This window comes from Ovis aries, chromosome 6 (genome assembly GCF_016772045.2).
Source record: "Ovis aries strain OAR_USU_Benz2616 breed Rambouillet chromosome 6, ARS-UI_Ramb_v3.0, whole genome shotgun sequence".
NCBI lineage: Eukaryota > Metazoa > Chordata > Mammalia > Artiodactyla > Bovidae > Ovis > Ovis aries.
Window position 1 is genome coordinate 102,657,050 of NC_056059.1, and position 15,219 is coordinate 102,672,268.

At 44.1% G+C, this 15,219-nt stretch overlaps 1 protein-coding gene across 7 annotated transcripts in view; it reads left to right on the forward strand.

Moving 5' to 3' along the window:
• The window catches only part of AFF1 (ALF transcription elongation factor 1), a 199,197-nt gene that overhangs the window by 94,202 nt on the left and 89,776 nt on the right, over positions 1-15,219 (forward strand). For 3 of the 7 annotated variants that reach the window (XM_027971160.3, XM_042251614.2, XM_027971163.2), the window contains 2 exons: positions 3,898-4,021; positions 4,409-5,329. The exons of 2 other annotated variants lie outside the window; for them this stretch is intronic. In XM_027971160.3, the coding sequence (XP_027826961.1) occupies positions 3,898-4,021; positions 4,409-5,329 (1,045 nt within the window). The remainder of the gene's footprint in view (positions 1-3,897; positions 4,022-4,408; positions 5,330-15,219) is intronic. 2 more of the 7 variants (XM_027971161.3, XM_027971164.2) reach the window with 1 other exon arrangement.

A 15,219-nucleotide genomic window follows, 5' to 3' on the forward strand; every position in this document is an offset into this window, starting at 1 on the left:
CAGGGGCCTTGGTGAGCAAGACCCAAGAGGGAGTTGCCCAGTAGACAGTGTGGGTGAGAGTGAGTTTTCTCTCACCAAGTTTAGACTTCATAAAACTCATCCTACCGGTGACACCTGGGATGGCTTTTCCCCACCTCACTATTTTGGGGTTTCTTAGTTGAAGGGTGATGGTGAATAAGAAAAAAAACATTCAAAGTTCATCTCAAAACTGACGTAGGGGGGGAAAAAGTGCCCAATAAAGTCTTTTAAAAGCCTAAAGAAAAAAAAAAATTGCTGTAATATTACATATGTCTGCCAATGAAATCTGGGTGTGTCTTTTGAACCTGTTTTTTTTTTTTTTTTTTAATTAATGAAGTAAAACCTTTAAGCAGAATCTTCAGTAGAATTTCTTCCCAGTAGGAGGTGTGCGCCTCAGTTTTTGAATCATGAGCCAGTGTTTGGAATTTTGTAAAATCGGGTTCTTCTTATTATTTATGTAGCAGCTTGTATTATTTTGGAATAAAAATCTAGAAGCATGGTAAAAACACTTAACTGCTGAGGTAAGACTGAGATAATTGATTTAAAATGCCTTTGTAACTGTAAACCAGTGTAGCTTGCCTTCACGTGCATGCAATTGACAGGGAACGTAAGCAAGGACCCTGAGCAGCCTACATTGTTAAGGCACTGCTATTACCCATGCTCAGTGTTCAATCCAGGACTGAGAATTTTGTCATTTAGGGTTCCCTTTCTTAAGACAAAGGTAGCAATTACTCAGAAGTGGGCAGAACTCTTATAACAGAGCCACGGGCTGTGAACACTCATAAGCAAATCAGGCTCTAGAAACTCCACTGATGTAACCAGCAGAAGCAGACAAGGGAGAACTCCCTCTGTGAGGAGAATAGCAAAGCAGACAGCCTTGCGGAGCTGCTTCCCCTTCTCCGTGCACCCGTGTAGGGCGTCTGTATCAGGTAGCTTTGCCAAAGAGAAGCTTGGGAATTCAGGTTGTACCGAGGACTTGTGATATGCCCCAACCTTCCCTGCAAACAAAGTGGCCGTGAAGCAAGTTTGAAGGAAAAGCTACTTTCTCATCAACCCTCTTAAACTTGGCTCCCATAGTTGGATGTTGATGCTACATGGTTCTTTTTCTTGTTGTTTTTCAGCCAACAAGGATCACCAAGATCATAAAACAATTGCAGGAATTCTTGAGTGGCCAAAAGGTCCATTATGCCGCTGTCACCCAGAAATACGTCTGTCTGACGTGTGTGAGGTTTAAACTCTTATTAAAGAAGACTCCAGAAACCAGTTTCTGGTTTAGTTTTCCATACATTGACTCACATAAATATTCACATTGTTGTTCTCTTAAAATCTGATATCAAAATACCCCATCATCTAGGAAAAGTTTGTGCTATTGTGGTCCAAGCAGGTAATTCTTTACTACATCCCAGTGAATGCAACCAGGTAGGTTAGCTCCTGCCATGCCACCCCCTCCACCCCCCGCCCCAGCCTATAGATTGAAAGCCTATAGAAACAGCAGAGTCATTTTTTAGTGACTATAATTTTTTAAACACTGTTCTTACATGTGTCTGTCAGAGTTATATTTTAAAAGTTACAAGTAATACACTGTAAGCATAGTGACTGTTTTTAAATTAAAAAACATTGAGTGTTTAGCTTGTGTGCAGAGTGCTCTGCATTAGCACCAGGAGACAGAAAAATATGGGAGGTTCTATTATGATGGGTCTTCCTCTTTTTAAGGGGAAAGGGGAAAAGAAAGGGAGAACCACATGCTATATCGTCAGGTGGATTGGAGGAAGCCTCGAGGGTGGGTGAAATTGGAGTCACTCCAGATAGTTGCTGGTAGTTGGAAATCGGAGCTAGTGTATGTGGTTGAGAGAGAAGCAGAAGAAATTCATGTAATGAAAATGAAAGCATCAAAGTCCACAGTATCACTGAGGAGCAGGGAGTAGTCTGGGGTGCCTGGAATATAGAGGTGATTTGCAGGAGAATCATACTTTGTGGGTACACTGGTCCTGGGAGAATTGTTATCCTTCAGTGAAAGAGGGTTCTGGGGGAGGGGGTATTAAAACAGGAGGGTGCCCTTGACCAGATGTGTTTGGGAAATGGACAAGGCTGTCAGGTAGAATGCACATGGTGGGCCAGCTGGCAGGCAGCGAGGCCATTTTTGGGGTCGATCTAGATCACGGGGGAGTTTTTAATGCCAAAGCAAGGGTTGAGAGTTGATTCTGTAGCAGCAAAGAGCCATTAAACACTTGTTATTTTAAAATATGGGTAGTGACATGAGAACCAGAGCTTTAGGTCTGATTTCTTTCTGCAAGAAGGCTAAATTAGAGGGGTGCAGTGTAGGGGAGGCAGGGAGACCAGTAAGTAGGCTCAGGTCAGGGAAATCAGATAAGTCCTGAGAGAGGCCGAGAAGGGGGTGGAGGGGAGGGTGTCCAACAGCAAGGCTGGAATTTGTAAGGCACATAGTGCCTTGGAGAGACAGCTGAATATTTTTTGATTTATTCAGATAATAAACTGGGGTTTCAGTAGATATGCTAAAACACGGCTGTGAGGGCAGAAATCTTCCAATAGTTTTTTTTTTTTCCCCCTAGATTTTTTGCTTTTGTCTGTGCGGGGTCTCCCTTGTTGAATGGTCTTTTCTCTAGCTGTGGTGTGTGAGTTTCTCATTGCAGAAGCTTCTCTTGTTGTGGAGCAGGGGCTGTAGGGCATTTGGGCTCCAGGAGTTGTGGCTCCCGGGCCCTAGAGCATAGGCTCAGTAGTTGTGGTCGACGGGCTTCCTTGCTCCGAGGCACGAGGGATCTTCCCGGGTCAGGGATCGAACCCATGTCGCCTGCACCTGACAGGTGGATTCTTCACCCCTGGGCCACCAGGGAAAGCCCCTCCTTGACAGTTCTTATTTTCATTATTCTTACATATCACATGTGGGGTTGGGATGGCCTGACCTCAGTTCCGACCTAAGGCAAGCCCACTTCTGGTTTATATGCTAAAACTGCAGTCTTGTAGGTTTCCGTTTTTTTTGTGATTTGTTTGACAGATCTTAACCCCTTTGGTGCCAGGGCTGATGATTCAGGATACATTTTTATGTGGTTTAAGTTGGGCCATCAGATTATAGGTTTCTCCGTGGTAGAGCTGACATCTAAAATTGGATTTTCCCATCCTTGACACTTGAAATGAGAAATAAAAACTATCTTTTCAGGTTTACATGCTAAGACACTTCCAGGAGAGTGGGCTGAAAAGAAAGTAAATGCTGTTTTGGGTGCCTGGTAATCTTTTAATTGTGAAATAAGTCCTTTGATTTTAATCTTCCAAAATGTATAATACTGATCCAGGAAAACAGCCTTTTTAAAGTTCACATCCTGCTGACTTCTTCAGATGAAAAGCTTCCACCTCTACCTGCTATTTTGCAGACTGGAAGCAAAAATATCATTAATCTTGTCTCAGTTCCCCCACTGACTATAAAAGTCTGTTCCGTTTGGAGTCAGTCCTGAGCCACAAAGGCAGGCGGGCAAAATGAATGCTTAGGTTTCCAGAGCCAGGACCAGAGCTGGGGGGTCATAGCCAGTTAGTTGACTGTGGCCTGAATCAAGGAGCAGGATGAAACACTTGGGCTTTCTTTCTTTCTTTTTTTAGGATTTGTTTTTATTTATTTGTTTGGTATGCGGGCTCTTTGTTTCAGCATGCGGGATCTGGTTCCCTGACCAGGAATCGAACCAGGCCCCCTGCATTGGGAACTTGGAGTCTTAGCCACTGGACCTCCGGGGAGGTCCCTTGGGCATTCTTTAAATCCGCTGTCTGTTGTCACAGCTTTTTGAGCTGTCCTTGCCTCCCTCACAAACGTGCGTGCGCAGCAAAGCTTGGATACTGATAAACTTTGTTTGTGTTCTTTTGTGGCGTCTGAAGCAGCTTGTACAATGAAGACAGAAACCTACTTCGAATTAGAGAGAAGGAAAGACGCAACCAGGAAGCTCACCAAGATAAAGAGGCATTTTCTGAAAAGATCCCCCTCTTTGGAGAGCCATACAAGGTATTTCTTGAATACGGGAAAGTCTGATTTATCAGCATGTTTGACTTTGTGTTGAAAGTGAGTCTGAACAAGTGTCGCAACTATGGAAATAAGACAGTTATCCTGAAGGTTGTTTTTGAAGACAAAATATAAAAGTCCTCTGAACCTCATTAATCAAAATGATCAAAGTTTGTGGTTTTCTTTTGTAATGGTCATCTCCTGTATTTAGTAATATTTGTCCATGGCAGGCTTCTCAACAGGGGAATTGAGTTAAAGTTGCATGTTAAATTCTGTGTTACACATTATATTGAGATGTTTCTTTTCTAACGGCATTTTGTAATGTGGTTTACTAAGTGGTGATTTCCCTTCTCCCTTAGTATCTAACTCTGCTGTCTTCTTTTTTTTCAGACAGAGAAAGGTGATGAGCTATCCAGTCGGATACAGAACATGCTGGGAGACTATGAAGAGATGAAGGAGTTCCTTAGTAGCAAGTCCCACCCCCAGCGCTTGGATGCTTCCGAAAATAGGCTGGGGAAGCCGAGATACCCTTTATTTCCTGAGAAGGGGAGCAGCATTCCACCCCACTCCTTCCATACCAGTGTCCACCACCAGCCTGTTAACACTCCTGCCTGTGGACCACTTCCTGATGGTAACATCAGCCACCACCCAAGGATGGCACAGCCAAGAATGGAACCAATGCCAAGTCTCCACGCCAAAAGCTATGGCCCACCGGACAGCCAGCACCTGACCCAAGAGCGCCTCGGTCAGGAGGGGTATGGCTCTAGTCATCACAAAAAGGGTGACCGCAGGGCTGATGGAGACCACTGTGCTTTGACAACAGACTCCGCTCCGGAGAGGGAGCTTTCGCCTCTGCTCTCTTTGCCTTCCCCAGTCCCCCCTTTGTCACCTGTACATTCCAACCAGCAGACTGCTCCCAGGATGCAAGGAAGCGGCAAAGTTCCCAGCAGTAGCAGTAGCAATAAAGGCTACTGCCTGGCCAAGTCTCCCAAGGACCTAGCCGTAAAGGTGCATGATAAAGAGACCCCTCAAGACAGCACAGGGGCAGTGGCCAGCCTTGGGGTAGCCCCTCCTCAGCCACCTTCTCAGACCTTCCCCCCGCCCTCCCTCCCCTCAAAAAGCCTTGCGATGCAGCAGAAGCCCACGGCTTATGTCCGGCCCATGGACGGTCAAGACCAGGCTCCTAGTGAGTCTCCTGAACTGAAACCCCTGCCGGAGGAGTACCGGCAGCAGACCTTTGAGAAATCAGACTTAAAAGTGCCTGCCAAAGCCAAGCTCACGAAGCTGAAAATGCCTTCTCAGTCAGTTGAGGTGAGTGGAAGTTCATATCTGGGGTGATTCCTGCAGGAAGGAAGATTTGAGGGGGTAGTTTTCAGGGCAGGGGTGTCCGTGGCCTTTGTAGAGGAAGATTCCTTCCTGGCTTTAGGATCTTGCTGGCACACAGGAAACTCAGGTCTGAGGTGGATTACTGATGACAGATATTGAAATGTGATTTGTAGGAGGTTTTGAAAAATCCTTTTATTGAGCTGTGATTTACACACAGTAAAACATAGAGATGGTTAGAGGACCGTTTACTCTGTTTTGAAAAATGTGTACATCTCACAAATGTATATGCCCCTACAACCCACAACCCAGTCAAGGCAGAGGACAGTTGTATCATGAAAGTTTCAGAAAGGTTTTGAGCTGTATTTGATATTTTTGACTTTGTGGTGCGGGGGTGTGGCACTGACTTCATTAAAGAAAATATAAAGAAAAAAAGTGTTCTGGTTGATGGATCCTCTGCCCCAGTTCATTTTTCCTCAGATCCAAACCATAAAAAAGGGAAAACAAGAGGTCAAAATGTTGAAGGCTAAGTATTAATTTTTCAAGATTTGTTCCCTGTAAATTGTAAGAAACTTTGAAACTAAATTTCTGTTCTATTTTATTTATCACCTACAAAAGAAGAGTGGGGGTGTGGTGACGTCTCATTTGAGAGTGAGTCACAGATATAATACAGAATGTTATTCAACGATGGCTTTTTGACGAAAGCAAAACACTCAATCTTTTTCAACAAAGAAAAAAAATTCCTTTTTCTGCTCTTTTGACAAATGGCAGTGTGGTGCTTGAATGAGGAGAATCAGAGCACCCGCTCTAGCACTGCAGTTCCAAATTAGCACCAGTTATTCAAGTTCAAAGTGAAATGTTTGAAGTGAATTTATTTTAGCACTTATCTGTTAAGGTAAAACCTGTGGTTCAGTTGCATGTATAAACATTCTAATTTGCATATCCATTGCCCAAAGACGTGCTTGTGTGTGTTGGAAGGTTAAAAAAAAAAAAGAGAAAAAGACTCCAGGATCCTCAGCTAGAAAGATAACCCTTATCTTGAAGGAGGAAAATCTGTTTCTTTGTGACTTCAGCTTTTGGTTTAGAAGAGGTTAGGGTTCTGGCCACAGTTAACTCTTGAGGTGGAGTGTCTCAGGATATCTTCGAAATGTGACTGGTTTTCGGGTTGAAGAAAAATTAGAAATGGCGGGGGTCGGGGGTGGGCGGGGGTCGGGGGTGGGCGGAGGGGATGGTAGAAATGCCCAAGATGGCAGAACTTTCCTTTTAACCTGACAAGTTACACACATTCACTGCTCTGAGGCATTTACTGAACATTTTGTGCTGGGATGAGTGGTGGGGAAGAGCAGAGAATGAAGGTGGAGAAGAATAGAGGTCTTTTCTCCTGTGATCAGTCATGTCTGACTCATGGTGAGCCTGTGGACTATAGCCTGCCAAGCTCTTCTGTCCATGGGATTATCCAGGCAAGAATACTGGAGTGAGTTACCATTTCCTCCTCCAGGGGATCTTCCCGACCCAGGGATTGAACACATGTCTCCTGCATCTCCTCCATTGCAGGCAGATCCTTAACTACTGGGCCACCAGGGAAACCCCTATGGTCAGTCAGCCCTCCTTATAATTCAGAAAGAACGTATTGGAGTTCTCTTCGCTTTTTTATCAAATAAAGACTTATATTTTCCTAGTTTTTTTTTAAAAAGTTAAGGGGACAATTTGACTTTTTTTTTTTTTTTCCTTCCAAAAGAAAACTAAGCAACTAAATTTTCTTTAAAACAATTTTAAGGCAAATTAACAAATATTTGCATTGTCTACCAAATGCCCAGTCATATGGGTAAGCCCAGGGTGGGTCCCTGCCCCAGAGAGAAGGCAGGCTAGTGTGAAGGTCGGCCTGCACACATGACATAATTCAAGAACTGTCTGCTACTAGGTACATAGAGAAAGTCTCAAACTTCAGCCTTAAGATTGTGAGCCCATGTAAATTCAGCCAGCAGGCTTTCCTGTAGACTTTTTAGGTGAGAGGATGGCAGATAATGTTTTGCTTTATTGGTTTAAAAAAAAAAAAATGATAAGGCCAGTTGAGATGTCTCCAGGGTCTTAAAGCTCCTTGGACTTAATACATATTTCAAACATAGGAGCACATTAGATAGCCCTTGCATATCTTCTTTTTAACTTGTTTTTAATTGGGTAATTGCTTTACAGGGTTGTATTGGTTTCTACCTTAAAACGAATCAGCCATAAGTGTACATATTCTTGCGTATTTTCTGAGTAGATGTTTGGAATGAACAAAATCCTCCATAGGTTTGGTGATAAGAGAACGGGATTTTCTTTTTTTTTTTTTTTTGATCTGCTATCAACAAATGAGTAGATTTAAATTCAGCCTGTGTTGGTAGTCAGCCTCCATTTTAACGTAGTAGCTCTGTCCGGCCTCTGAGCAGCGCTTTCAGGCCAGTGGCAGCTGTGGTGCCAACTGTCTTGGAGCCCCAGGGTGGTGTGGTGGCATGGGAGGATGGAACTGAGGCTTGGGCAGATGGAGGGCTCTGGGCAAAGAACTTGTAATGAAGGGAACAGTCTGGGGAGCAGGAATACTGGTGCTCTCTGGCTAGATTTTAGATTTGTTTTTAGCTCTTTTAAGTAAGATCTTGCATTTCACAGACTTACCATTTATTTTCTGTTCATAGACCCAATAAGATGACAATTCTTTATGGTTTTTAAGACATATAGATTGGATTTAAAAATCTCAAATTTTAGTATTCTGGTGAATCAAAGAAAAGCATAGAGGATGGGGGACAGGAAAAAATAAAAGCAGAGAGCTAACCCCAGAGCAGGTAAATTCTGAATGTAGAACAAGAAAGTAAGCAACCTCTTGGGCTGTTTGTGGCCTTGGTGCAGAAGCACAGAGAATACCAGGGCGGAACGGGAAGTTGGCTGTTGATAGAGCTTCGGGAAGGGACATGGGCATGGCTAAGTGGTTTTCCTCTATTTGCTGAATTTGTCCTAAGGCATGTCGGAGGAGGTTTCCTTTCCTGGCTTTATGAGCATGAGGGTTTTGCAGTTTGTTTCTTTGTTCCCCTTTCCCTACTGCTTCCATCAAACCGTGTTGTTAAAAATGGACCTAAATGGGAAAGTCCTTGTCTGCTTGGAGTCCTTTATTCTCAAACCACGTACATACATATGAGTTTCTTACTAATTTCTGTCCTTCTGTTTCATGGGAAACACTGAGTTTGTATATTTTAGTTGGTTCTCCTAGAAGATGGTATTCCTTTCTGGGATAAGTTATGCTCACGGTTAAAACTTAGTCTTTCCTAAAATCCTACAGGGAAAAAAAATTATTACAGGGTCAACATTCTGACTAAACAGAGGCCAGAGCACACAGTCTGTGCTGGGTTTTTCTCTGGGCATAATGGTTTTAGTTTTGTGTCAACTGGAAGATGTATAGTGGCTTGAAATGACCCATCTGAGGGTACAGCCAGAACTCTGCCATTGCATGTGGATGCCTTCCAGCTGTAGAGCTGCCACTTCAGAGATGGAACTGCCCAGATGGAAGGCTGAGATTCCTTTCTAGTGCTTTTTTACCTGAAGTGAACAAATGAGAGTGAGAGAAAAACCAAGGCATTTCTGTGTGAATGTTCCTAAGCGTGGACCTTGGGCTGGAGCAGGACTTATGAAACAGACATTTTACTGAAAGGGAGAATTAGAGTAAGCGGAGGTAGGCATGTTACATTGTATACTGGACTCAGAATATTAGAATTTTATGACTAAACCTACAGCCTTTTGCAAATAAAGCATAGAAGGGTGAAGGCACTTAATTTTGCTACAGTTTAGTTATTAGCAGAGCCAGAGCTCGAACTCTCAGGTCTACCATCTTTCTACTTCTGTGTTTTAAATCTGCATGGAGCAAAGTAAGAAAATCAAATAAGATATCTCTCAGTGTTTCTGACTCTTTTCAACCCGCGGACTGTAGCCTACCAGGCTCCTCTGTCCATGGGATTCTGCAGCCAAGAATACTGGAGTGGATTGCCATTTCCTTCTCCAGGGGATCTTCCCGGCCCAGGGATAGAACCCCGGTCTTTCACATTGCAGGCAGATTCTTTACCATCTGAGCCACCAAGTCAGAATGAGAAGCAAATCAGAAAGAGAAAAATATCGTGTATTAACACATATATATGAAATCTAGAAGAATGGTACAGATGAACCTATTTGCAGGGCAGGAATAGAGATGCAGACAGAATGGATGTGTGAGGGGAAGAGGGGTGGGGTGAACTGGGAGATGAAGATTGGCGTATATTCACACTATCCTGTGAAACATAGCTAGTAGGAAGCAGCTGTGTAGCACAGGGATGTTAGCTTGGTGCTCTCTGGTGACCTACATGGGTGGGTGTGGGTGGGAGGGAAGGTCAAGAGGGAGTGGAGCACACACATATATAGCTGATTCACTTAATAGTACGGCAGAAACGAACACAATATTGCAAAGCAATTATACTCCCTCACAAAAAAAATATTCTTGGAGACCACTGGAGAGGGTCTTGAGCAGAAGAATGATACATCTACTTTCTTTATTTTTGAAAAGGATCACTCTGGCTTCTAGGTGGAGAACGGCTTGGAGGAACAAAGGTGACCAAAGTAGGGAGGTCAGACTGTGGGGCTACGAGATGCCGGTGGCTTGGAGGAGGATAATGGTAGTGGGTGTGGTGAGAAGTGGACAGATTCCAGATATATCGGGCAGGGCTTTGTGATTGAATGGAGATGTGAGTGGGCTTGAGGTGTGAGTGAAAGTGAGACATCAAGGAAGGATCTATTTGGGGGGGGGGGGATGAGTGGGGACAATGCCTTGCAACAAAATGGGATCTTAGAGTTCTGTGACCAGGAATTGAACCCTTGTCCCTTGCATTGAAAGCTTCAAGTCTCAACCACTGGAACACCAGGGAAGTCCTGCTGCTGCTGCTGCTGCTTACTGCTGCTAAGTCGCATCAGTCGTGTCCAGCTCTGTGTGACCCCATAGACGGCAGCCCACCAGGCTTCCCCGTCCCTGGGATTCTCCAGGCAAGAACACTGGAGTGGGTTGCCATTTCCTTCTCCAATGTGTGAAAGTGAAGTTGCTCAGTCATGTCCGACTCATAGCGACCCCATGGATTGCAGCCTACCAGACTCCTCTGTCCATGGGATTTTCTAGGCAAGAGTACTGGAGTGGCTTGCCATTGCCTTCTCTGAGGGAAGTCCTGAGGAAGGCCTATTAGAAGGGTTTGGATGGTGAGATGATACCTGCTCCAGAGATGGAGTTGACCTGGGCCGAACAGGTTTGGAGAGAAAACCAGGAGCTCTGGGTAGATCGTACATTATGTTTGAGATACCGTTCAGAATCTAGGTAGACAGGACACGTTGACCATGGTCAGTAGTAGACCAGCCCAGAGAAAATGTTAAGACTGGGTGTTTGTGGAGGGGTAAGAATCACAGGATTGGAAATAAATGAAATGGAGCCAGTGTTCAATAGCACATGGCACAGGTCAGCCACATGGGGAAAATAGGAAAGGGGATGATGAACCACTCCAGGAAGTCCAGAAAGGCAGCATCTTAGCGTGAGCAGTGGCCTCTGGTTCAGCCTCAGCCCTGGGTCTCGGGACAAGCATGAGCAGAATTTGCCCTCTGCTGGGACAGGGCCTCCAGCAGCCGGGGATCAGCTCTCAGGAGGGGAGTCAGGTCTTCCCGGGGAGAGCCTTCAGTTGCTTGGCTCAGTGGGCTCATTTTAAGGAATTTATCTGTGGGTGTCATGGTCTTGCTCTGAAGACATTCATGACTCTATGGTAGACTTTTCAAAGCAGCTAATACAGAAGTTCACATTGGTCACTGGAACTCCATTTTGAACCACTTGACATACATAGCTTAAATCCTGGAAGTTTCACACAAGGTGAATGGAAATCATAACACAAAAGAAATCTCATCTTAGCACTGGAAATCAGTTTGGGCTGTGTTTATGTGTAGTGAGGGTTTGAAGTCTGGTGCAGTCTGCACCAGGCAGGTGCAGCTGAAGAGGCGCACAACCAGGCCCTCCCTGGGTCAGTTCTGCAACCTGTGGCAAGCTCAGGGGTAGGAGGAAATGGGGTCCTGCTGGGTCTTTGGAAACAAAAAATCAAAGATCATCTTGGAAATGTGAGAATCTGCTTATAGATGAGGGGAAATGATAGGTTTCTTTTTTTTTTTTCACTCAAGGTTTGATGTGTATGTGTAAATATTTCAAGTATCTTAATTTGTGCAAATAAGTCCCTGGAACCCAGCAAGATTTAAATTTGTCAGTTTAAATTTGCTTCTGCTTCTACCTCCTCATATGGTCCTACGTCATTCCCCTCCAGAGAAATCTGGCTTTGAAATCTGATGAGTTTCTCATTTCTGCAAAGCAATTGCTCTTCGCTGTGGCCTCTCATGACATCATTTGGGAACGTTTTTTGATACCGAATCCTTCAACCTCCTTTCAAGACTCAGGTGTCACCTGCAGCTGTGAATTCATTGTTGGACTACCTTAATGTATGCGATTCTTAAATTACACCTTCCATTTTAAGTAAACTGCCGGCCTTGTAGTGTGGAGTAATCCTTAGTGGAAAACTGTGATAATGATTCACTTTGCGTTCGTGCATACAGTCTTCCCTACTTTCATGTTTAGCTCTCTTACTATCTTAAACCCTGAAAAGAGGAACTTCCCCATTACGAAATGATCTAACCCCTTAAGAGGTTCACTTCTGCTATGTCGATGGTGTATACTCTGCTGATGCATCACTCATCGTATTAAGTTCCCCTCCTCCCATGTCCCATCATTAGTTCCGTACTTTAATATATCTTCAGCACCTAGTGTATGGCAAGCCTGGTGCTGAGGACGGGGTTACAGTGGTGGGCAAACCCCAGGTGATTTCTGTCCTCTTGGACCTTAACTATCTAGTTAGAAACTGACACTATTCAAATAACCACTCAGATCGATGTGTGAGAACTTTGGCAGGTTCCTGTAACCCCATGATAGAAGGGAATCTAATCCAATTCTATAATATAAGGGAATTTGCAAACTATTATTATTGGGACTTCCCTGTGGCGTTAGTGGTCAAGAACCCACCTGCCAATGCAGGAGATATACGAGATCCCTGGGTTGGGAAGCTCCCTTGGAGAAAGAAATGGCAACCCCCTCCAGTATTCTTGCCTGGAGACTCCCATGGATAGCAGGAGCCTGGAGGGCTGCAGTCCATGGCGTTGCAAAGAATGGGACACGACTGAAGTGACTTAACACAACACAAAAACTGTTATGAGATCCATAAGGGGGGATTGTGGGTTAGAATGTAGGTGCTTAGGGGAGAATCCTCAGGGGAAGTGCTGAGTGAGATCTGAATGGTAAGTGGAACTGAAAAAAGTAAGAAGTTACCTTAGACCATGTGACCTGCTATAACAAAATGCCACAGACTGAATGGCTTGTAAACCGTAGACATTCATGTCTCACAGTTCTGGAGGCTAAAAGTCCAAGATCAGGCCATCAGCACGGTCATGTTCTCATGAGGGCTTTCTTGTGAGTTCCCAGCCGATGCCTTCTTGCTGCGTCCTTACGTGGTGGGAGGGACTAGGGCTTTCTCTGAAACTTCTTTTCAAAGGCATCAGTTCCATTTCTGAGGACACTACCCTTACAACTTAAGCATCTCCCTGAGGCTCCCACCTCTTACTGTCCTGACCTCTGGGAGACAGGATCTCAGCCTGACTTCTGGGGGTACATCGGCATCCAGGCTATGCAGTAGGTGTGTTAGGAGTTAAACCATATCAGTATTTCAAGCAGAGGGCATGTATGTGCCAATGGTTTATGCTGCGTGACGTACAGAGCCTGTTAGAAGTTTTCTTGGGTTATAAACCCTGGACTGTAGATCAAGGGGAATTTGTGCATTCATTTTATGCATTCATTCTGAAACTCAGTGGCAGGTTTGAATCACCTGGAGGAAGCTGGTTAAAAAGACAGATGTCTAAAAATAAAAATTCCTGGGCCCCATCATAGAAAATTCAGCAAGTGTACAGGTGGACTCAAGTGTTTGTAGCTGATTCTCATGAGGTTTCTTCTAGAGCCTGGAAATGAAACTGTTTCAGAAGGACTGACAACAAGCTGCAAGAAGTTCAAGAAGGGCCCCCTGGTTTTGGGGTCTCCCATGTGGACCCTGAGAGTGAAAGATCTGCTGAATTGATGAGTCTGCTTGTGCTGAGCAGGACATGAGAGGAACCACGGGGAAGAAATTTGGGACTAGGGCCCCCAAGCCTACATACATGCTTCTTCTACAACTCGTGTGTGTGTGTGTGTGTTTTCTTTTTTTCCTTGCGTGCTAAGTTACTTCAGTCATGTCCAACTCTTTGTGACCCTATGGACTATAAGCCCACCAGTCCCCTCTTTCCATGGGGATTCTCCCAGTAAGAAATACTGAAGCGGTTTGCCATGCCCTCTTCCAGAGGATCTTCCCTGCCCAGGGATTGAACCCCGTGTCTCTCCTGTCTCCTGTTTTTTTTTTTTTTTTGGGCAGGTAACACCATCTGGGAAGCCCCTTTTTCCTTGACTCTTCAACACTTTCAAGTTCATGGGGGAAAGTAAGATTCTGATACAAACTTATTTAGCCCCCTTCAGTTTCCTAAAAATATTTGTATTACAGTAGCTCTTTTATTGCAAATTTAGATTAGATTCCATGAGCTGGAACTCAGTTAACTTGGGCAGACCTATGTGACTTACATGTTTGAGAGGAAAAGGATGGCAGAGCGAAAAAGATTGTCTCTGTGCACAGTTCCTCGAGGATGTTGAGAGTCTGAGGCAGAGTACTTTCTGTTTATGAGAAATAATGAATAGTGACTAACCTGTATCTGCTTGGCTAAATTTTAGATCCCCAAATATCTAAATATAGATGTTTAAAAATAGTGGCAAATGACTGACAAGTTTGAGTTGAAGCTGCAAACAGCCCAAGGGCTAGACTGGACCTGCAGACTATTTTGTTTTGCCTATATAATGTTTTTTCTTTTTTTCCTCCCCTTTGAGCCAATGTTTACAAAATGGAGAAATTGGGTGAAAAATCAGATTTTCTGTTTCGCCAGCTAGAACTGAGTAGATGCTGCCACCTTTAATTTCCTGATCCTAGCAGTTTTTTTTTGTTCGTTTGTTTGAAGAAACTCTTTAAACTCTGAAGGAAACATTTTAAATAACAGAAGTAAAATATTTTTGAAAAAAGAACTCTTAAAATTGCTAGAAGTGAGTTGGTGTAAAGAATAGAATTGCTTACAGAGCAAGAAGAAAGCCTGCGATTGAACCTGGAACATCTTTTTGGGTGGTATTAACTGGGGTTGTTTTCTTCGTAGGTTTTACTTTCCTTCTCATGATGCCAGAAGTACATTTGGTACCAGGATAAGAAATTCCTGTTCCTCTTTGTTGTTTTCACACTTGAAATGTTTGTGGAGGGTTATTGGATCCCCCCTGGGTCCCTCACGCTGTGCCTCTGCCAAGGTGGAGACGTTCACTGCTTTAGAATCTTTCCAGGCTGTGTGCTCTCCCAGGCTCTCACATAGCCACCCGAGTCATTGCAGCTCTCTTCTAGATTAATTGTGTTTTATTTTCAGCCAGCTGATAATCTTCAGGGACAGAAAACCAGATATTCCAAAGGGAGTCCTGTTGATGACCCAGTTAGCGATCTTAACTGAGGCTGTTTTGGAGGGAGTGGCCGATATGCATGAGATATTTAAGCAGCATGCCTTTAAAGAGAAGATCTTGCTTCATGTTATCATAACAAGTTTAGTTTTTAGCCTTGGATTCCTCCTCTCTAGTTGCCAAGATCTATTTGAAAATCATTTTCCAAGGTTAACTTTGCGGCACGTTCACATTTTCCAAGAACTTTCTAAGC